Consider the following 23,612-nt stretch of genomic DNA (forward strand, 5'->3'; position numbering starts at 1 on the left):
CATACTTAAGGATTTATTGTTGAAAATAGATACAGAAATGGTTGTACATATCTGGAACAATCTATAAACACTTTTCCCCAAAACAATTGGGTTGAAAATACAACTGCAGCCATTTGTGAGCAACTGTACAAAATGTTAAATGTAATCTTTGTTTGGTTGTTTCCACACTAAAAGAAGCCTTTATGTACATGTTATATAATATTTAAACTCAGACGAACAGGTTGTGCTAACAAAACTGTAGAAAACAATCCAAGGCTAAAAACAAAGAGTTTTGTCAGTGAGGGGAAATGTTCTGAATGTTGTAGGTAGAAATGTAACGTATAGAACTGACATAATTCCTCATCCTACAAACCCAATACGTTCCATCTGAACATTCTGCAATGGTGCACCCCACCGAACACGCCCCAGAGGTGGACAATTGTGGTCACTTGCAATGAGCTTAGGACCACATCCACATAACGGATTCCTGGCAATCATTCTCCAAATTGAGATGAGTTGAAGTTAGAAAATTGAAGATGAAAGAACAAAGCCTATCCTTATGCTGTTCATTCCAACTGAGTGAATCCCAGTATCTGATGATTTTATCTCTACTTAATATTTGGACATTCATTGGCTAAAGAACCCATTCAGGTGCTTTTCCAAGTGATTAACACACTTCTAGTCTGTGGAACCGCCTTGCTTTGTAAACTTAATGTTGAGACTTGATAGTAGTTCAGAAATATTGTTCTTTCACATCATATACATATTTAATACTTTCATATTGTGCAAACCGCAACTGTTAATCCCACAGGACCAATCAAGAAAGGGTATGGAGTATAGACAGTATCTGTATGAGTGAAAACTAATGCTTTTGTAGCAACCATTTTAACAGACTGGCCAATAGAAACCACAAGGTACATGAATAACAACTGCTTGATAAATAAAACCATACACATTATTACATTTTCAGGGAGCCAGCTTCCCAACAGTTTCCAGTGTTCATATTTAATGAAGCACTCTGAAACACCTTTTACCAACTTCTCTTCCTTGTTTACAGGTTGAGTATTTTCTCATGTTGTCGTGATTGATAAATAGTGAGATGAGATTTAAGGAGATATGACAAATGTGCCTAACAGAGTTCGTGACAAGTATGGTCCTGTACACTTTTATACAATGGAATGAGGGCTGTTGCCATCTGACAAATAGATAGTCAGAAAGGTGCATCTCCATGGTAACAGAGAAGCCCACCTCCCCTCAGGCTTCCTCAGTCCTCCTTTCAGCCTGGTAAAATAATCCCTCTTTCAGTCAGGCATCTTTCTGGCCACCTCCTTGGTGGAGGGGTCTTACCATTTCCCAGGTATGGGTGTTCCACACTCGTACCAGCCGACATAGGTGGCATGCGAGTTCCCTCCGATCTGGCCGAAGTTGACCGGTTCCTGACGCATAGCCCGGTAGAAACCTGAGACATGAGAGCAAAAGGATAATGAGAAACTTTCTTTTAAAAATGGTTTGGAATGTGAATGGTCTTTTAACATAGTCTAGAGATCATGTTTTCCCATAGTTAACCCTGAAACAGAAATCTTTAGTAGTCATTGAAAAGTGAACAAGAAACCATGGTCATGGACACCTGTACAAGTGGTTCTCTGTCACTGATCTTTCTAATGGGGCCCAGTTGATGGTACTCTACCTGATCGGCTGGGAAGCTGGTCGGCCAGTAGCTGGCTGCCTGTTCGTCCGTCCAGGAAAGAATCTACAAACTGGCAGTGGTCCTCCCCATGACCAGTCTGGTCCCCGATGTTGTAGAACTTGCCTGCACAGGGTCAAAGGTTATGGCTCTGTATGATGCTATAGGTTAAATAATGTTGTTTGAGATTATATAATTTTAGTTAGTTACACCTCGTTCAGAATTCCATTGTATCCTTTAGTCATACGTACACAAGTCCTTTATAGTCATACGTACACAGAGACAAGGCAATATAAACAGAGGAAAACAGACATACACTGAGTGTACAAAACATTAGGGACACCTTCCTAATATTAAGTTGTCCCCCTTTTTGCCCTCAGAACAGCCTCAAGTCATCGGGGCATGGACTCTACAAGGTGTCAAAAGTGTTTTTCAGGGATGCTGGCCCATGTTGACCTCAATACTTTCCACAGTTGTGTCAAGTTGGTTGGATGTCCTTTAGGTGGTGGACCATTTTTAATATACTCACAGGAAACTGTTGAGCATGAAAAACTCAGCAATTTAGCAGTTCTTGACAAATCCGTTGCGCCTGGCACCTACTACCATACTCCGTTCAAAGGCACTTAAATATTTTGTCTTCCCCATTCACCATCTAAATGGCACACTCACACAATCCATGTCTCAATTGTCTCAAGGCTTAAAATTCTTCTTTAACCTGTCTCCTCCCCTTAATCTACACTGATTGAAGTGTAGATTACGTAACATCAATAAGAGATCATACACTCTTTGAAAAAGGGTTCAAAAGGGTTCTGCAGTTGTCCCCATAGGAGAACCCGTTTTGGTTCCAGATAGAACTCTTTTGGTTTCCATGTAGAACCCTCTGTGGAAAGGGTTTTACATGGAACCCAAAAGGGTTCTACCTGGGACCAAAAGGGGTTCTTCAAAGGGTTGTCTTATGGGAACAGCGAAAGAACCCTTTTTAGTTCTAGATAACACCTTTTTTCTAAGAGTGGAGCATTCACCTGGATTCACCTGGTCAGTCTATGTCATGGAAAGAGCAGGTGTTCTTAATGTTTTGTACACTCAGTGTATACTGTGACTTCGGAAACTATTCAGACCCCTTGACTTTTTCCACATTTTGTTTGTTACAGCCTTATTCTAAAATGGATTAAATAAAACTGTTTCCTCAGCAATCTACAAACAATACCCCAAAATGACTAAGCGAAAACAGGTTTTTAAACAGTTTTGCAAATGTATTTAAAAAATAACAGAAATACCTGGATTACATAAGTATTCAGACCCTTTGCTATGAGAATCGAAATTGAGCTCAGGTGCATTCTGTCCATTGATCATCCTTCAGATGTTTCTACAACTTGATTGGAGTCCACTTGTGGTAAATTCAATTTATTGGACATAATTTGGCTAGGCACACACCTGTCTATATAAGATCCCACAGTTAACAGTGCATGTCAGAGCAAAAACCAAGCCATGAGGTCGAAGACATTTTCCGTAGAGCTCTGAGACAGGATTGTGTCGAGGCATAAACCTGGGGAAGGCTACCAATACTTTAATGCAGCATTGAATGTCTCCAAGAACACAGTGGCCTCCATAATTATTAAATGGAAGAAGTTTGGAACCACCAAGACTCTTCCTAGAGCTGGCTGCCAGGTCAAACTGAGAAATCGGGGGAGAAGGGCCTTGGTCAGGGAGGTGACCAAGAACCTGATGGTCAGTCTGACAGAGCTCTAGAGTTGCTCTGTGGAGATGGGAGGACAACCATCTCTGCAGCACTCCATCAATTAGGCCTTAATGGTAGAGTGCCAGAATGCTAAGTGTCACGTCTGGAGGAAACCTGGCGCCATCCCTACAATGAAGCATGGTGGTGGCAGTATCATGCTTTGGGGATGTTTTTCAGCAGCATGGGCTGGGAGACTAGACTGGATCGAGGGAAAGATGAACAGAGGAAAGTACAGAGAGGTCCTTGATGAAAACATGGTCCTGGACATCAGACTGGGGCGAAGATTTACCTTCCAACAGGACAACAACCCTAAGCACACAGCCAAGACAACGCAAGAGTGGCTTCGGGATAAGTCTCTGAATGTCCTTGAGTGGTCCAGCCAGAGCCCAGACTTGAACCCGATCGAACAATTCTCGAGAGATCTGAAAATAGCTGTGCAGCAACGCTCCCTATCCAACCTGACAGAGATTGAGAGGATCTGCAAAGAAGAATGCAAGAAACTCCCCAAATACAGGTGTGCCAAACTTGGTAGTGTCATACCCAAGAAGACTCGAGGCTGTAATCGCTGCCAAAGGTGATTCGACAATGTACTGAGTAAACAGTCTGAATACTTTTATATTTTTAATAAATGTGGAAACATTTCTACAAACAAGTTTTTGCTTTGTCATTATGGGCCATTGTGTGTAGATTGATATGAGAAAAAAACTGTGTCTCACCAGGGTCGGGTAGGTTACTTTCTAAATGTAATCCATTACAGTTACTAGTTACCTGTCCAAAATTGTAATCAGTAACGTTACTTTTGGATTACCCAAACACAGTAACATAATCTGATTACATTCAGTTACGTTTAGATTACTTTCCCCTTAAGAGGCATTAGAAGAAGACAAAAATGTATGTTACCAATTGAACCACATCTATTGATTTATGCTGCAATGTTAAAATTTACATAGCTGGCCACATATAGATGTTACATTTGACTTTGTGCATTGTTTGTGTGGGCTTCTTCTAACCCATCGCTTTCTACTACATATAAAAATACGTTAAACTTTGGTTTTTAATGTAAAAATATAATTTAATCAGAATTCCAGTCATTCCAATAAATGTTATACCCCTTGATCTTCAAGAAAGGACTTAGAAATATGGAAGTATAGATTAGCCAAATTGTTTTACCTGAGCATAACCCCAAAACTTAGCCAGCTCTTCACTGTTATTTATGATTTTGTTGTCATGGAGGACTGATTGATTCGAGTTGAAAAATAAATGCTGTCCTCATGGAGTGGCATGCTTTGAGCACTACTGAAATGTGCTATTTACATGTGAAAAATGAATGCCATATGCTACATTGCTATAGGCCTATTTAACATTTTGTTGGTGACACTTTGATATCTTAATAATATGCAGCTGTTTAAAGGGCAAATCCACAGATGAAACAGTAACAAAACCGCACCCCGCCTCTGTTTTGGTAAAAAGCTGAGGGATGGGTCTGGAGAAATGTAACCACTCTCAGATTAATAGTCAGAGCTATGGACGCGATGATATCAAAATTATTGTTTGAACCATGTTATGAGGCTATACAGTGTTTGTTTATGTTTACAATGTTTACAAACATTGGGGGAAAACAAGCTTATATTTTGGGTTCTCATGGTGGGACAGTTGAACTAAGCTCATGAGGCATGTGAAGTTATATTCTTCAAGAATCAATTGATATATAATTTATAAGTCCAAAAATGGATGTAGCAACTACAGATTGCTCCTTTAAGTCTATCAAAAGTGAGTTTGAGTTTGAACACGTGTCCATTAGGCCTATGGATAAGAAAAAATAGTATCAGCATGAATTAGATTGAGCAATAAAAAAACAGTTTTATGCCATAGGCTGGGATCCACACTATGCAGCTGTTTCATTAGCATATGTTTTACTGGCTGTCCATTGGTTTCAAAAACAATGATTGAGAGGCAGCTTAAACCTCTTGAATTCAACCATTATTGGGTTCAAATACACATTTAGATTTGTGAACAGCCATCCACCACAACCACCGTAATGTGCAAATAGCTAAATGAGAGAACAGCAGTATGATTCACATCAATGCGCTATGTAGATGACAATAAGTGATATCCGTATCGCCATGGACTACACTGCTGTCATCCTTACCTCCAAGTGTTTATTCAAGTTGGATCATGTTTGGATGCCGACAGCAGTCGTACCATTGGAAGGACATGGCTTGGACTGGAGCTTACAAAAGCCCTTTCCTGCTCTTTTCCCGCAATCCATCAAACCCATTTGGTGTGTCATCATAGTGGTCTCTGAATTCTGGTCAGACACGCTCAGGTGGAAAAAATTTAAACATGCACCGTTTTTCAATGCTGATTTGAATGCCATTGAGAAAACAGGTGTCAAATATTTTTTTTCTCGCAAACCTCCTTTCTGAACTTAAAAGCTATCCTCGATGTAATCGTCTAATTTTTCAAAAGTATCTGTAATCTGATTACAATATTTTTGCTGGTAATGTAACGGTTTACATGTAATCCATTACTGCCCAAACCTGGCTGTAACCTACTGTAACCTATCAACATTTGGAAGAAGTCAAGTGGTCTGAATAATTTCCCAAGGCAACCCTCTTACTATACTATACTATACTGACCATTGAGCGAGTCGCTCATGTAGATTTTGTATCTAAGGGAGTTGCATAGCTGGATGCCCACAAACTTGCGGTACCAGGTCCTCTTCACGTACTGCTTCCCGTTACACTCCGAGTAGGAGTCTGCCTTGAAGGGGAACTGTGTCCATATAGCAGCTTTACCTGGAGGCAGGAGAGAGAATATATTTAAGGATTCATTTGACACTATGGCACAGAGAACGGGACATAAACTATGGAAGAAAAATGATTGTGAACATGACATACTGAGTCCACTCACCTGAGACATTCTCACTCACCCGTGGGTCCGCTATGGAGGAGAGAGTGAAAGAGAGAAAACATCATTAGTCACACATCAGTCCATTATTACCGCATTAATACAGTAATAAACAATACTTGCACATGGACAGCTACATAGTCATGTCCCTCCCAGTCTGATTTCACTACAGGGCAAAGAGCCTTTGGTCCAATCACTCCTCTTTATCAGTGTTGGAGATCAATCCAGCTCAGTCACTCTTATTTCTGTTTGGACACAATATTGCTGTGAATGTTAGTTAATTGATTTCATTAGTGTGCATAACGGATATGATATGAATCCCAAAATCCAGTCCATCTGTAGCTATTATGTGACTATGACTGATGTTGAAGCTGTCAAATCGTTGAGCAGCTGCTCTTGTCACGAAGCCACACCCTCCCTCTCAGGTTAGAAGTTCAGAACGAGAAAGTGTAGGCTAGTTAGAAAAAATGACGCTCAAATTGAAATTCATTAAACAAAATACTGAAGATTTCGATCAGCCTGAGGGAGGTGTAGATTACATTGCACATTCCAGTGTTCCTTATGGAGGTGTAGATTACATTGCACATTCTAGTGTTCCTTATGGAGGTGTAGATTACATCTCACATTCCAGTGTTCCTTATGGAGGTGTAGATTACATCTCACATTCCAGTGTTCCTTATGGAGGTGTAGATTACATCTCACATTCCAGTGTTCCTTATGGAGGTGTAGATTACATCTCACATTCCAGTGTTCTTTATGGAGGTGTAGATTACATCTCACATTCCAGTGTTCCTTATGGAGGTGTAGATTATATCTCACATTCCAGTGTTCCTTATGGAGGTGTAGATTACATCTCACATTCCAGTGTTCCTTATGGAGGTGTAGATTACATTGCACATTCCAGTGTTCCTTATGGAGGTGTAGATTATTGCACATTCCAGTGTTCCTTATGGAGGTGGAGATTACATCTCAAATTCAAGTGTTCCTTATGGAGGTGTAGATTACATCTCACATTCCAGTGTTCCTTATGGAGGTGTAGATTACATTGCACATTCCAGTGTTCCTTATGGAGGTGGAGATTACATCTCAAATTCCAGTGTTCCTTATGGAGGTGTAGATTACATCTCACATTCCAGTGTTCCTTATGGAGGTGGAGATTACATCTCAAATTCCAGTGTTCCTTATGGAGGTGTAGATTACATCTCACATTCCAGTGTTCCTTATGGAGGTGGAGATTACATCTCACATTCCAGTGTTCCTTATGGAGGTGGAGATTACATTGCACATTCCAGTGTTCCTTATGGAGGTGTAGATTATATCTCAAATTCAAGTGTTCCTTATGGAGGTGTAGATTACATCTCACATTCCAGTGTTCCTTATGGAGGTGTAGATTATATCTCACATTCCAGTGTTCCTTATGGAGGTGTAGATTACATCTCACATTCCAGTGTTCCTTATGGAGGTGTAGATTACATCTCACATTCCAGTGTTCCTTATGGAGGTGTAGATTACATCTCACATTCCAGTGTTCCTTATGGAGGTGTAGATTACATCTCACATTCCAGTGTTCTTTATGGAGGTGTAGATTACATCTCACATTCCAGTGTTCCTTATGGAGGTGTAGATTACATCTCACATTCCAGTGTTCCTTATGGAGGTGGAGATTACATTGCACATTCCAGTGTTCCTTATGGAGGTGTAGATTACATCTCAAATTCAAGTGTTCCTTATGGAGGTGTAGATTATATCTCACATTCCAGTGTTCCTTATGGAGGTGTAGATTACATCTCACATTCCAGTGTTCCTTATGGAGGTGTAGAATACATCTCACATTCCAGTGTTCTTTACGGAGGTGTAGATTACATCTCACATTCCAGTGTTCCAACTTGTACCTGTCTAGGACTGGGGTTCCGCAAACGGAACTTCAAACCTCAGATTTCCCACTTCCTGTTTGGATTTTTTCTCAGGGTTTTGCCTGCTTTATGAGTTCTGTTATACTCACATACATCATTCAAACAGTTTTAGAAACTTCAGAGTGTTTTCTATCCAATACGAATAATAATATGCATATATTAGCATCTGGGACAGAGTAGGAGGCAGTTTACTCTGGGCACACTATTCATCCAAAAGTGAAAATGCTGCCCCCTATCCCAAAGAAGTTTTTAACAAGGCTGCATGGGATGTATCTTAATGTGACTCTGTGCAGCCAATGGTAATGTCCCCTTTAGGTACACTGAACAAAAATATAAATGCCACATGCAACAATTTCAAAGATTTGACTGAGTAACAGTTCATATAACGAAATCAGTCAATTGAAATGAATTCATTAGGCCCTGATCTATGTATTTCACAACTGGGATACAGATATGCATCTGTTGGTCACATATATCTTAATATCAGAAAGCCAGTCAGTATCTGGTGTGACCATCATTTGCCTCATGCAGCATGAAATCTCCTTCGCAAGCCTGTTGAATGTTTTCCCACTTGGGGAGAAACTAGAACACGCTGTCGAACACATCGATCCAGAGCACTCCAAACATGCTCAATGGGTGAAATGTCTGGTGAGTATGAAGGCCATGGAAGAACTGGGACACTGTCAGCTTCCAGGAGTTGTGTACAGATCCTTGCGACATGGGGCCGTGCATTATCATGCTGAAACATGAGATGATGACAGCGGATGAATGTCACGACAATGGGCCTTTAGGATCTCGTCATTGTATCTCTGTGCATTCAAACTGTCATCGATAAAATGCAATTGTGTTCGTTGTCCTTAGCTTATGCCTGCCCATACCATAACCCCACTCCCACCATGGGGCACTCGGTTCACAATGTTGACATCAGCAAACCGCTCGCCCACACGACGCTGTCTGCCGTCAGCCCAGTACAGTTGAAACGCTGATTCATCCATGAAGAGCACACTTCTCCAGCATGCCAGTGGCCTTCAAAGGCGACTATTTGCCCACTGAAGTCGGTTACGACGCAGAAATGCAGTCAGGTCAAGACCCTGGTGGGGACAATGAGCACACAGATGAGCTTCCCTGGAACGGTTTCTGCAGTTTGTGCCAAAATTCTCTGGTTGTGCAAACCCACAGTTTCATCAGCTGTCTGGGTGACTGGTCTCAGACGATCCTGCAGATGAAGAAGCCGCATGTGGAGGTCCTGGGCTGGCATGGTTCCACATGGTCTGCAGTTGTGAGGCCGGTTGGACGTACCCAAAATCTCTAAAATGACATTGGAGGCGGCTTATGGTAGAGAAATGAACATTCAATTCTCTGGCAACAGCTCTGGGAGACATTCCTGCAATCAGCATGCCAATTGCAAGCTCCCTCAAAATTTGAGACACGAGGCATTGCGTTGTGTGACAAAACTGCACATTTTAGTGGCCTTTTATTGTCCCCAGCACAAAGTGTACCTGTATATTGATCACACTGTTTAACCTGCTTCTTGTATAATGCCAGGAGCCACTTGTGGATTTGACAGCTCTAACGCAGTTCCACCTCCGACACCGCCAAAACAACCTCTATGCCGATGTCGGCAAAAGTGGATCTGATTGAATAGAGCACTAAACCTAACTATTACCAACATGATCAAGTCCCCAAACACCCCCCTCGCAAAGTTGCACCCTGGTAATAGTTGTCCATCTCTTCCTGGAGACTAGTGTGTGTTGTTGTTTGATTAGAGGAGTGATGAAAAGCCTGACAGACAGACAGGACCGATAGGTCTCGACCAGACATGACCCAGTGCTCGCCAAGGTTACCAAAACGGAAAAGGCATGTTGGAGTCACAACAGTCTTATTGCACACCTCTGACATGCTAGGCCATGCTAATAGTGAGCAGCTAATTACACATCTATTGGCCAAAGGTTAATACCATGAGCAAGAAACTAATTAGCGACACGTCTGAAAAGCATGTGATATCAGTGTTTGATACAGCACTTAGAGTCGGAGCCAAGCTAATGCAAAGTATTCAAGTTGAAACAGTAAGATTGTTATTCAAGTTTTTTTTAACTAATTTACTGGCCCAGCCAATGGGACTCTATAATGCCAACAGTGGGAATTGTGGTCCGAGGTCACGGTTCTGATTTATGGTCCCTTTTGCATGGTTTCCATCAACGGTTAACATTTGGATATGGGAATGGAAAGCTGATCATAGATATATCCATGCCCAATGGGCACTTCTATCTGGAGCTGGCCTCCATTCCGGCTCCATTATGGAAGTGTATTCAGACATACTGGCCGCTCTGATATTGCTCAATCCATATAATTATATATTCTTAATACATAGTCTTAATTCATCATCTCTTTACTGAGATTTTTGAGCATTGGGTATATGTTGTAGAATTGTTAGATATTACGTGTTAGATATTACTGCACTGTCGGAGCTAGAAACACAAGCATTTCGCTACACCCACAATAACTGCCAAACACGTGTATGTGACCAATAACATTTGATTTGATACAGTGGAGTCCATTTTGGCTCTAAACCTACCTGACTCTGTGTTGAACGACACCGCCTCACTGGCAGGCCCTTCCCCAAGCTCATTCTTGGGTTTTACTTTGAACTCGTAACTGAAAAAGGAAAGAGAAAAAGTCAGCATGATGTTAAACCAGCTCAGTCATTCCAAAATCTCCTTTTTATATACAGAACTTTCTATTCCGATCGCCATGGTGAGATAGCTTTCCCAGCAAAGGAATGTAAACGGGAGATTCCACATCACAGGAGGCTGCTGAGGGGAGGATGGCTCATAATAATGGCTGGAATGGAGTGAATGGAATGGTATCAAACACATGGAAACCGTGCGTTTGACGTATTTGATACCATTCCATTAATTCCAGTCCAGCCATTACTATGAGCCCGTCCTCCCCAATTATGGTGCCACCAGCCACCTGTGTTTCACGTACACAAAAAGAAACCTTAGTTACACTTGTTCGATATAATCTTAAACTTTGTGGAGCTTGAGTTTATATTCCACCCTTCTCCAGCACTATGAGACTTAATATTTGTATTCTCTACAGCCCTGAGCAGAGGCTAGTGCTTGCTCATGGCCCCCCTCTCCCTTTCTCTACTTCTCCATCTCCCTCTCTCTCTTGCTCTTTCTCTTTCTCTCTGCCTCTCTCTCCTATTCTCTCTCTCACACAGACACACACACACAGAGACTCTCTCACTTAAACACACACACATACACACACATACATTCACACTCTCTCACTTAAACACACACACACACACACACACACACACACTTTGCTAATGGCTGTTCCATAAAGTATGTGATGTTCAGATGTTGTGGTGGGTGAAACAGACCCAGCCGAGGATAAGGTTCTGGTTAATCTGGTTTATTCTATAAATCTCTAACTCCCAGCCAACACCAATATCAGGATCGAACATAATTAGAAACACAATGAACCTTCCCAACCCAACCCTGCTCCAGCAAGCCTCCACACACCACATAAAAACAAACACAGACACAAACCTGCTCTCTGGTTTTAAATTCTCCACAGCAGTGTGAGTCTGGTTGGTAGTCAGGATGGACACCTCTTCTCCATTGGGTCCTTGGGTCCTTGAAATGACCTCATACTCTGATCAAACGAGAAGCAGCAAATCCACACAACATGTTTAATTATATATTTACAACCTCATTGATATCATACATATGTGATTTATGTGTCTTAACGAGGCAAATATAACATTTAAAGACAGGACTCTGAGGATTTGGGTGCGGTTGACAAGGACTGGGCCAAAGAAAGCGTTCTGAAAATATGTTGTCGCAACACTCCACCTCCACGACATGTTCTTACTGTAGAGTTATCCTGATGGAGCACAGATGGAGTTTCAGGATGTTATTAAAAGACCCATTGTAATAGAGTCTTATGAGTTAGGACTTCACTCTTCAATAACCTAGAGAGCATTATGAACCTCTGCGCATGTGCTCTTGCACGCACGCACGCACGCACGCACGCACGCACGCACACACACACACACACACACACACACACACACACACACACACACACACACACTAGTATACACGCACACACACGTATACGCACACAACCATACAGTGGGGCAAAAAAGTATTTAGTCAGCCACCAATTGTGCAAGTTCTCCCACTTAAGAAGAAGAGAGAGGATTGTAATTTTCATCATAGGTACACTTCAACTAGGACAGACAAAATGAGAAAAAAAATCCAGAAAATCACATTGTAGGATTTTTAATGAATTTATTTGCAAATTATGGTGGAAAATAAGTATTTGGTCAGTTACAGGTCTCACAGACCTGTAACTTCTTCTTTAAGAGGCTCCTCTGTCCTCCACTCGGTACCTGTATTAATGGCACCTGTTTGAACTTGTTATCACTATAAAAGACACCTGTCCACAACCTCAAACAGTCACACTCCAAACTCCACTATGGCCAAGACCAAAGTGCTGTCAAAGGACACCAGAAACAAAATTGTAGACCTGCACCAGGTTGGGAAGACTGAATCTGCAATAGGTAAGCAGCTTGGTTTGAAAAAATCAACTGTGGGAGCAATTATTAGGAAATGGAAAACATACAAGACCACTGATAATCTCCCTCGATCTGGGGCTCCACGCAAGATCTCCCCCCTTGGGGTCAAAATGATCACAAGAACGGTGAGCAAAAATCCCAGAACCACACGGGGGGACCTAGTGAATGACCTGCAGAGAGCTGGGACCAAAGTAACAAAGCCTACCATCAGTAACACACTACGCCTCCAGGGACTCAAATCCTGCAGTGCCAGACGTGTCCCCCTGCTTAAGCCAGTACATGTCCAGGCCCATCTGAAGTTTGCTAGAGAGCATTTGGATCAGGGGTGTCAAACTCAAATACCCAGTGGGCCAAAATGTAAAGCCTGAATAAAGTCACGGGCCAACATTGAACAAATTAACCTTTTAATATGGACCCAAACAAGTTTTGCTTTAACATTGAATATGGAACAAGCATCGCTTATTACCATACAATATATGATTTAATAGTGGAGACATGCAAAATCGAATTTCAAATGAAAAAACACATCAATGGCATTCATTTATTAAATAAATAAAATTTAAATAAAAATTGTATGCCTCTTTTCTATTTGCAGCCTTCTGATTTAAATACCAAAATCAACTTTTTCCACTGGCTAATAATTTTACAAATAAAATGATAATAAATCAATCAACCATTCAAGCCCATGCCTTGTAGCAAGAAAAAGTGCATAAAGAAAACGTTAATTATTGCACACTGGTCTAATCTGATGTGCCCAAGCCAGATACCTGGCATCTCTTCTTGGATGCTAGTTGATCAATGTCTGGGCTCAAGCTCTGAGCTGAAGAAATCCTCAGTATCGAGCGAAGATGTTCATCAGTCAGACGTCTCCTGTGAGTTGTTTTGGTCATCTTCATCGAGGAGAAAAGTTGCTCGCATAGATAAGTGCTGCCGAACATGGAGAGCATCTGAGCAGCTTGGGTGCGGAGCTGAGGCATTGTGTCAGGGATGAACCGTGGAAACTGTGCGGCGCCCACAGCATCATACTTTGACTTCAGCGTGTCGTTGCACTGGAGTTCAATCAGCTCCATTTGGATGTTGGTTGGTGCATTTTCCACATCAACTGCGAAGGGATTACTAAGCAGTTCAAACTTGCATTGCTGGGCATCGAAGTCGGCAAATCGCCGGCTAAACTCAGCGGCGAGAACACTGAGTTTTTCAGCAAACTGTGCGCATGGGAACACGGCGGTAGAGATCTGCGCTTTTATGGATTGGCAGCAGGGAAAATGGCAAGGGTTTCCTTGCAGCATCTGATTCTCCCACAGGCACAGTTTAGTTTTGAAGGCCCTCACTGCAGCGTACATGTCTGTGATGATGCGCCCCCGCCCCTGAAGCTGCAGGTTCAGCGCATCGAGATGGCTCGAGATGTCACAGAGAAAGGCCAGCTCACACAGGAACTTTTGCTCTCGGAGCTCTGCTGTATCCTTCCCTTTGGTTTCCAGGAATTTACATATTTCCTCACGCAGCTCGAAACATCTGTTCAGTACTTTTCCTCTGCTTAGCCATCTCACCTCTGTGTGATATGGCACGTCTGCGTATTCCGAACCACACTCCTCCAGAAAATATTTAAACTGCCGGTGATTTAGACCTTTGGCTCTTATAAAGTTAACTACCTGTGTTACTGTGGTCATAACATGTTCCATCTTTAGGGCTTTGGCACACAGTGCTTCCTGATGTATGATGCAGTGGTAAACAGTTAGCTCACCTGCACAGTTCTCTTCCCGCATCTTCTCCCGAACCATGCCCACCAGTCCACTCTTTTTACCGCACATCGCTGGCGCACCATCTGTCGTTAATCCAACAAGTTTATCCCACGGCAGCTTTATTTCAGTTACACATTTGGAAACCTCCTCAAAGATTTCCTTTCCTGTGGTTGTGCCATGCATTGATTTGAATCCTAATAGCTCCTCCGTAACACACAGATTTGAGTCCACTCCACGGATGAAGACTGACAGCTGAGCAGTATCAGATGCGTCGCAGCTCTCATCCACAGCGAGGGAGAACGCAACAAAATCTTTTCCCTTTTCCATCAGCTGGTCATACAGATTGGTGGCAAGATCACATGTGCGATCAACTACTGTGTTCCTGCTCAGGCTCACGTTTGAAAATGCTTGTTTTTTCTCTGGGCATACGAGGTCACAAACCTTCATCATGCACTTTTTCATGAACTCTCCCTCATTAAAGGGCCGGGCTGATTTTGCGATCTCTGCTGCCACTATATAACTAGCCTTTACAGCAGCCTCGCTTTGTGATGTGGCTTTTTTAAACATATTCTGATGTGAAACCAAACTTCTTTTCATCTCCTCTACTTTCTGGCTCCTTTGAGTCATGTCCAGGTCCTTGTATTTGTCATGGTGTTTCGTTTCATAGTGTCATCTAATGTTGTACTCCTTACTTACAGCCACGTTGACTCCACAAACAAGACAAACAGGTTTGTCTTTTACATATGTAAACAGATATTCTGCCTCCCACTTGTCCAGAAAGCTCCTGTTTTCTGCCTTTCTTTTCGCCATTTTTGGGAAGGGTTAGCTCGCTGACAGTTGTAGCGTCTATGTTGCTATGACTACTGTCACAGAGGAGAGAGCGTTTCTGGGTCCTGTCCTGATTGGCGCGCGAAAACAGCAGAGCATTATGGGATTCGTAGTATTAGTGGTGAATGCGCTGTATAATACCGGCGGGCCAGCTCTAGTAGTAATTTGGTATTGTCTCGCGGGCCAAATATAATTACCCCGCGGGCCAAATTTGGCCCACGGGCCAGAGTTTGACACCCATGATTTGGATGATCTAGAAGAAGATTGGGAGAATGTCATATGGTCAGATGAAATCAAAATATAACTTTTTGGTAAAAACTCAACTCGTCGTGTTTGGAGGACAAAGAATGCTGAGTTGCATCCAAAGAACACCATACCTACTGTGAAGCATGGGGGTGGAAACATCATGCTTTGGGGCTGTTTTTCTGCAAAGGGACCAGGACTACTGATCCGTGTAAAGGAAAGAATGAATGGGGCCATGTATTGTGAGATTTTGAGTGAAAACCTCCTTCCATCAGCAAGGGCATTGAAGATGAAACGTGGCTGGGTCTTTCAGCATGACAATGATCCCAAACACACCACCCGGGCAATGAAGGAGTGGCTTCGTAAGAAGCATTTAAAGGTCCTGGAGTGGCCTAGCCAGTCTCCAGATCTCAACCCCATAGAAAATCTTTGGAGGAAGTTGAAAGTCCGTGTTGCCCAGCAACAGCCCCAAAACATCACTGCTCTAGAGGAGATCTGCATGGAGGAATGGGCCAAAATACCAGCAACAGTGTGTGAAAACCTTGTGAAGACTTACAAAAACGTTTGACCTCTGTCATTGCCAACAAAGGGTATATAACAAAGTATTGCGATAAACTTTTGTTATTGACCAAATACTTATTTTCCACCATCATTTGCAAATAAATTCATTAAAAATCCTACAATGTGATTTTCTGGACATTTTTTCCCTCATTTTGTCTGTCATATTTGAAGGCCTCTCTCATCTTTTTAAGTGGGAGAACTTGCACAATTGGTGGCTGACTAAATACTTTTTTGCCCCACTGTATATATGTGCACACACGCGTGTATCAGCACACACACACAATCACATATACACACACACTCGCACTCGCACACACACACACACAAACACACATATATACGCGCACATACGCACGCACGCACACACACACTCACACACACACACACGTATAAGCACACACACCCGCACACACACACATATATACGAACACACACTCACACACAAACCTGTGGTGTCGTTGTCAGTCTTCTCCCAGTCCAGGATGATGAAGGAGGGGCATCCCTCCACGGTCACCACGGTGACATTGGAGGGGGACAAGCGGGGGGGTGCGGTGACGTTCTGCTCCACCCCCTCCTCCTCTGGGAAGAAGCTGAGGGAGTGTGTTATGGAACACGGCTCGTCTGGCTTCTTGTCCGTCTTATAGAGCACATGAGGGGCTGGAAAAGACATTAAAGGGTTGGTGCTCAAACAATAATATCCTAAAAGACACAGAACTCTGTGATAACATACGTCATTTAGCAGACGATTTTATCCAAAGCGACTTTCAGTAATGCGGCATAGGATTACATTTTACATTTTAAACCCACTATCCTGGCATTGCTAGCGCCACGCTCTACCAACTGATCTACAGAGAATCACAATAGGATAAGAACCATTAAAAACATTGTAACTACAGATTTAGGTTAATGTTTTTCAGAGCACTTATAATGTACTGTCACATATTGTTCTCCATCCGGGGTACGTGCAATTAATTATACATGGCATTCATTGAAACAGACCTCGAACAGCTTATGATCAGCTGTATAGTGGTATTATTGTTAACATCTCTGACATCTGTACTCCATAGACAAGAGTTCTAAATCAGCTGGAGCTCAGCCAACCATCTGGATACAGACAAGACAAATCCAAAACAACAGGCGGTAGAGGAAGCACGAAAGGCTAATGTTCTCCAGGCTGTGGTCCTCAGTGATCCTCCAGCCCCTGTCCACCGCGAGTTAGGTCATGGGGAGTTGTTGAAGACTGTTATGATGCACGTGTCCTTACCTACGAAGCGCTTCTTGCCCAAGGCGTCCACTTCCGAAGCAGGCAGAGAGCTGAACACAGAAGAGTTGTCACCTGGCTCATTACGAGTGGCTACAGAGAGATGGGTGATGAGATTGAGAAACAACAAAGTGAGTGTGTGTGCATGCTATGAGAGTACTGTGATGATATGTCAACATTCCCCGGCAGAACTTTGTCCTCAATCTCTGGCTCAGTCCTACAGTCCGCAGCTGCCAGCTAAGAACTTCAGCTAAGAACTTCAGCTAAGAACTTCAGCTAAGCACTTCAGCTAAGAACTTCAGCTAAGCACTTCAGCTAAGCACTTCAGCTAAGCACTTCAGCTAAGAACTTCAGCTAAGCACTTCAAATGATATTATTGATGTTTCAGCAGTGTTAAATTGCTTAGATTATAGGCATCACTGTTTTTGTATATTTATAGACTTACAGTATATCTAAGGACTTTGATACTGTCCAAAACTGTCCAAATCTAAGGACTTTGATACTGTCCAAAACTGTCCAAATCTAAGGACTTTGATACTGTCCAAAACTGTCCAAATCTAAGGACTTTGATACTGTCCAAAACTGTCCAAATCTAAGGACTTTGATACTGTCCAAAACTGTCCAAATCTAAGGACTTTGATACTGTCCAAAACTGTCCAAATCTAAGGACTTTGATACTGTCCAAAACTGTCCAAATCTAAGGACTTTGATACTGTCCAAAACTGTCCAAATCTAAGGACTTTGATACTGAAATGGGCCTCAACAAGGCGTCTTGCAAATGGTTTGGGAACTTTCTGTCAGACAGGACACGTGTGCTTCTTGATGGTGTCAAGTCAAGTTACCTCAGTACTACTAAAGGTGTCCTGCAAGGGTCAATTTTGGGACCTGTCCTCTACTATTTATATAAATAATGTTGGTCTATCTGCAAAATCCTGTAACATTCATCTGTATGCAGATGACACTTATGCATGTAAATATCTGGGCTTTTGGATTAACAAAAATTGGATGTTTAAAAAACATACGGATGAGCTAGCTAAAGAAGCTGAGATTTAAAATAGGCTTCTTTTATAGAAATATATCCTGCAGGTTGTACAGGCAACCTCCCTGCCACCTCTTAATTATGGTCACACTATTCATCAGACTGCAGCATTCTCTAAAACCCCTTGATGTTGTGGTACCATAGAAGTGTATCACTTCATTTCTCCCTTTTTGTTTACAAAGCTATTCTGCACAAGCCTCCAACATATCTCAATTCTCTGTTCTCTATAAAAATACTTGAGGGGCCTCCCGGGTGGCGCAGTGGTTCGAGCCCAGGCTCTGGGTTCGAGCCCAGGCTCTGTCGCAGGCGACCGGGAGGCCCATGGGGTGTCACACAATTGGCCTAGCGTCGTCCGGGTTAGGGAGGGATATCCTTGTCTCATAGTGACTCCTGTGGCGGGCCGGGCGCAGTGCACGCTAACATGGTCGCCAGGTGCACAGTGTTTCCTCCGACACGTTGGTGCGGCTGGCTTCCGGGTTGGATGCGCGCTGTGTTAAGAAGCAGTGCGTCTTGGTTGATTGTGTTTCGGAGAACGCATGGCTTTTGACATTCCTCTCTCCCGAGCCCGTACTGTAGTTGTAGCAATGAGACAAGATAGTAACTACTAACAATTGGATACCATGAAAAAGGGGGGTAAAATGTAAAAAATATATTTTTTAAAGTATAAAAATACGAGGCAACAAACCCGCTCACATGGTTGGTTAACTCTTGAAGTCCCTCGTGTCTCTACCAACCTACGTCAATCAGTCTTTAGTTTTAACCCCCCCCCCCATGTTTGGTATAATTTACAATCCACATTACATCTGGAAACCTTGGTGCCGATAGGGAGTTTAGAACGCTGATGAGGGATGAATTCACTGAGGTTTCCAGAGGTTTGCGAGTGTTTTGGTTGATAGTAATAATTGATTTGTGTTGTTGAAATGTAGTGTATCTTGTATTTTTTTTGCTATTTTACTGAATCATCATGTTGACTTATGAATTGTTTGTTCTCACGGCACCATTGTGAATGATACCATGGTCTCAACAAATAAAAGTTTGTAAAAAGTGCAAAAAAACACATATACTACATGACCAAAAGTATGTGGACACTTGCGCGTTGAGCATCTCATTCCAAAATGATGGGCATTAATATGGAGTTTGCTGCCATAACAGCCTCCACTCTTCTGGGAAGGCTTTCCAATAGATGTTGGAACATTTCTGCTATAACAGCCTCCACTCTTCTGGGAAGGCTTTCCACTAGATGTTGGAACATTTCTGCTATAACAGCCTCCACTCTTCTGGGAAGGCTTTCCAATAGATGTTGGAACATTTCTGCTATAACAGCCTCCACTCTTCTGGGAAGGCTTTCCACTAGATGTTGGAACATTTCTGCTATAACAGCCTCCACTCTTCTGGGAAGGCTTTCCAATAGATGTTGGAACATTTCTGCTATAACAGCCTCCACTCTTCTGGGAAGGCTTTCCAATAGATGTTGGAACATTTCTGCTATAACAGCCTCCACTCTTCTGGGAAGGCTTTCCACTAGATGTTGGAACATTTCTGCTATAACAGCCTCCACTCTTCTGGGAAGGCTTTCCAATAGATGTTGGAACATTTCTGCTATAACAGCCTCCACTCTTCTGGGAAGGCTTTCCAATAGATGTTGGAACATTTCTGCTATAACAGCCTCCACTCTTCTGGGAAGGCTTTCCAATAGATGTTGGAACATTTCTGCTATAACAGCCTCCACTCTTCTGGGAAGGCTTTCCAATAGATGTTGGAACATTTCTGCTATAACAGCCTCCACTCTTCTGGGAAGGCTTTCCAATAGATGTTGGAACATTTCTGCTATAACAGCCTCCACTCTTCTGGGAAGGCTTTCCAATAGATGTTGGAACATTTCTGCGGAAATGTGCTTCCATTCAGCCACAAGAACAGGCCTGGCTCGCAGTCAGCATGCCAATTAATTCCAAAGGTGTTCGATGGGGTGGAAGTTAGGGCTCCATGCAGGCGAGTCAAGTTATTCCACACCATTCTTGCCAAACCATTTCTGAATGGACCTCACTTTCTGCACGGGGCATCGTCATGCTGAAACAGGAAAGGATATTTCCAAAACTGTTGCCACAAAGTTGGAAGCACAGAATCATCTAAAATGGCATTGTATGCTGTAGCGTTAACATTTTCTTTCACTGGAACTAAGGGTCCTAGCCCGAATCATGAAAAACAGCCCCAGACCATTTTTTGTCCTCCATCAAGTTTTACAGTTGTCTCTACGCATTCGGGCAGGTTAGCTTTCTCCTGGCATCCGCCAAACCCAGATTTGTCCATTGGACTGCCAGATGGTGAAGCGTGATTCATTACTCCAGAGAACATGTCTCCACTGCTCCAGAGTCTAATGGCGGCAAGCTTTACACCACTCCAGCCAACGTTTTGCATTGTACATGGTGATCTTAGGCTTGTGTGCAGCTTCTCGGCCATGGAAACCCATTTCATGAAGCTCCCAACAAACAATTATTGTGCTGAATTTGCTTACAGAGGCTATTTGGAACTCGGTAGTGAGTGTTGAAACGGAGGACAGATGATTTTTACGTGTTAAACGCTTCAGTACTCAGCAGTCCTGTTCTGTGAGCTTGTGTGGCCTACCACTTCACGACTGAGCTGTTGTTGCTCCTAAACCTTTCCACTTCACAATAACAGCACTTACAGTTGACAGGAGAAGCACTAGAATGGCACGATTTTGACGAACTGACTTGTTTGAAAAGTGGCATCCTATGATGGTGCCACATTGAAAGTCACTGAGCTAATCAGTAAGAACATTCTACAGTAAATATTTGTCTATGGAGATTGCATGGCTGTGTGCTCCATTTTATACACATGTCAGCAACGGATGTGGCTGAAATAGCTGAATCCACCAATTTGAAGGGGTGTCCACATACTTCTATGTGTGCTTACGGAAAGTATTCAGAACCCTTCCCTTTTCCCACATTTTGTTAAGTTACAACCTTATTCTAAAATTGATTAAATAAATTACTTTCCTCATCAATCTACACACAATACACAATAATGACAAAGCGAAAACAGGTTTTTTGACAGTTTTACAAATATATTAACAATAAAAACAGCAATACCTTATTAACAAAACAATTCCGAACATGTGCTATGAGACTCGACATTGAGCTCAGGTGCATCCTGTTTAAATCGATCATCCTTGAGATGTTTCTACAACTTGATTGGAGTCCACCTGTGATACATTCTGTTGATTGGACATAGGCACACACCTGTCTATATACGGTCCCTCAGTTGACAGTACATGTCAGAGCAAAAACAAAGCCATGAGGTTGAAGGATTGTCAGTAGAGCTCAGAGACAGGATTGTGTCGAGGCACAGATATGGGGAAGGGTACCAAAAAATGTCTGCAGGATTGAAGGTCACAAGAACACAGTGGCCTCCATCCTTCTTAAGTGGAAGGAGTTTGGAACCACCGAGACTTCCTAGAGCTGGTCGCCCGGTGAAACTGAACTCATTACGGGGGGGGGAAGGCCTTGGTTAGGGAGGTGACCAATATCCCGATGGTCACTCTGACAGACCGCCAGAGTTCATCTGGGGAGATGGGAGAACCTTCCAGAAGGACAACCACATCTGCAACACTCCACCAATCAGGACATTATGGTAGAGTGGCCAGACGGAAGTCACTCCTTAGTAAAAAGCACATGACAGCCCGATTTGAGTTAGATTTGAGTTAGCCCAAAGTCAAAGACTAGTCAGGATCGAGGGAAAGATGAACTGAGCAAAGTACAGAGAGATCTTGGATGACAACCTGCTCCAGATTGGTCAGGACCTCAGACTGGGGCAATGGTTCACTTTCCAACAGGACAACGACCATAAACACACAGCCAAGACAACGCAGGAGTGGCTTCGGGACAAGTGTCTGAATGTCCTTGAGTGGCTCACCTAGAGCTCAGACTTGAACCCGATCGATCATCTCCGGAGAGACCTGAAAATAGCTGTGCAGCTATGCTCCCCATCCAACCTGACAGAGCTTGAGAGGATCTGCAGAGAGGAATGGGAAAAACTCCTCAAATACAGGTGTGCCAAGCTTCTAGCGTCGTACCCAAGAAGACTCGAGGTTGTTATTTCTGCCAAAGATTCTCCAACAAAGTACTGAGTAAAGGGTCTGAATACTTGTGTAAATAGTTTTTGTAAATTTCCTAAACCTGTTTTTGCTTTGTCATTATGGGGTATTGTGTGTAGATTGACGACGGGGAAAGAAAATCAAGATGTCTGAATACTTTCCAAATGCACTGTATTTATATAGTGTATATTCTTAGAAACACAGTCACTGAACCGTACCGTTCAAGGCCGGACCGATGGTTGTGGTCTTTTGTTTGGAGGGCTTAGTCGTAACCAGAGGGAAGGACTTCAAGATGGATGCCTTGTCTCCCTGCTTCAGGTCTATAGGCTTATCTGAGGACAGGGGGTAGAAAACACAGCTCAGTCATATTAGCTACAGATACAATTGTGGTCATCTGCTACCCAGCCAGGTGTATCTCTAAGAGGTTTTCCTGCTGAAGGAAAATATATTAAATATGTGTGTTGCATAATTGTGTTGATGTTATGTAAGAGAAGTGAGTCAGAACAACACACACATACTGCACACATACACCCTGGCAGGTGCGCACTCATCACAGGCACTCACACACAGTTGTTACGTTTAAAGCTGTGTGTGTATTCTTCAGAGAAGTGGTTTAAAGCTGTGTGTGTATTCTTCAGAGAAGTGGTTTAAAGCTGTGTGTGTATTCTTCAGAGAAGTGGTTTAAAGCTGTGTGTGTATTCTTCAGAGAAGTGGTTTAAAGCTGTGTGTGTATTCTTCAGAGAAGTGGTTTAAAGCTGTGTGTGTATTCTTTAGAGAAGTGGTTTAAAGCTGTGTGTGTATTTTTCAGAGAAGTGGTTTAAAGCTGTGTGTGTATTTTTCAGAGAAGTGGTTTAAAGCTGTGTGTGTATTTTTCAGAGAAGTGGTTTAAAGCTGTGTGTGTATTTTTCAGAGAAGTGGTTTAAAGCTGTGTGTGTATTTTTCAGAGAAGTGGTTTAAAGCTGTGTGTGTATTTTTCAGAGAAGTGGTTTAAAGCTGTGTGTGTATTTTT

General features: G+C 42.6%; 2 protein-coding genes across 41 annotated transcripts in view; one reads left to right on the forward strand and one right to left on the reverse strand.

The window, feature by feature from the left end:
• Positions 1 to 23,612, reverse strand: part of LOC118366773 (target of Nesh-SH3) — a 63,797-nt gene continuing 40,185 nt past the window's right edge. For all 5 annotated transcript variants that reach the window (XM_052493232.1, XM_052493228.1, XM_052493230.1 and 2 more), the window contains 9 exons: positions 22,822 to 22,935; positions 17,457 to 17,546; positions 16,640 to 16,849; positions 11,785 to 11,890; positions 10,800 to 10,879; positions 6,315 to 6,344; positions 6,041 to 6,199; positions 1,667 to 1,789; positions 1 to 1,438 (listed from right to left, as the gene is read on the reverse strand). In XM_052493232.1, coding sequence (XP_052349192.1) covers positions 1,323 to 1,438; positions 1,667 to 1,789; positions 6,041 to 6,199; positions 6,315 to 6,344; positions 10,800 to 10,879; positions 11,785 to 11,890; positions 16,640 to 16,849; positions 17,457 to 17,546; positions 22,822 to 22,935 — 1,028 coding nt within the window. In that variant the 3' untranslated portion in view covers positions 1 to 1,322. The remainder of the gene's footprint in view (positions 1,439 to 1,666; positions 1,790 to 6,040; positions 6,200 to 6,314; positions 6,345 to 10,799; positions 10,880 to 11,784; positions 11,891 to 16,639; positions 16,850 to 17,456; positions 17,547 to 22,821; positions 22,936 to 23,612) is intronic.
• Positions 6,372 to 9,405, forward strand: LOC127915021 (shematrin-like protein 3). Of its 36 annotated transcripts, none has more exons than XM_052493258.1 (5): positions 6,372 to 7,112; positions 7,152 to 7,229; positions 7,267 to 7,305; positions 7,657 to 7,734; positions 7,774 to 8,297. In XM_052493258.1, the coding sequence occupies exons 1-5, from the start codon at positions 6,779 to 6,781 to the stop codon at positions 8,295 to 8,297; spliced, it is 1,053 nt and encodes a 350-aa protein (XP_052349218.1). In that variant the 5' UTR covers positions 6,372 to 6,778. The 36 variants fall into 36 exon arrangements, 27 of the variants coding, with proteins under 27 accessions (XP_052349218.1, XP_052349221.1, XP_052349199.1 ...); XM_052493261.1 differs by having other exon boundaries at positions 7,813 to 8,297; XM_052493260.1 differs by lacking the exon at positions 7,657 to 7,734 and having other exon boundaries at positions 6,373 to 7,229; positions 7,267 to 7,578; positions 7,969 to 8,085; positions 8,125 to 8,297.

The sequence above is a fragment of the Oncorhynchus keta genome, chromosome 34 (genome assembly GCF_023373465.1).
Source record: "Oncorhynchus keta strain PuntledgeMale-10-30-2019 chromosome 34, Oket_V2, whole genome shotgun sequence".
Taxonomy (NCBI): Eukaryota; Metazoa; Chordata; class Actinopteri; order Salmoniformes; family Salmonidae; genus Oncorhynchus; species Oncorhynchus keta.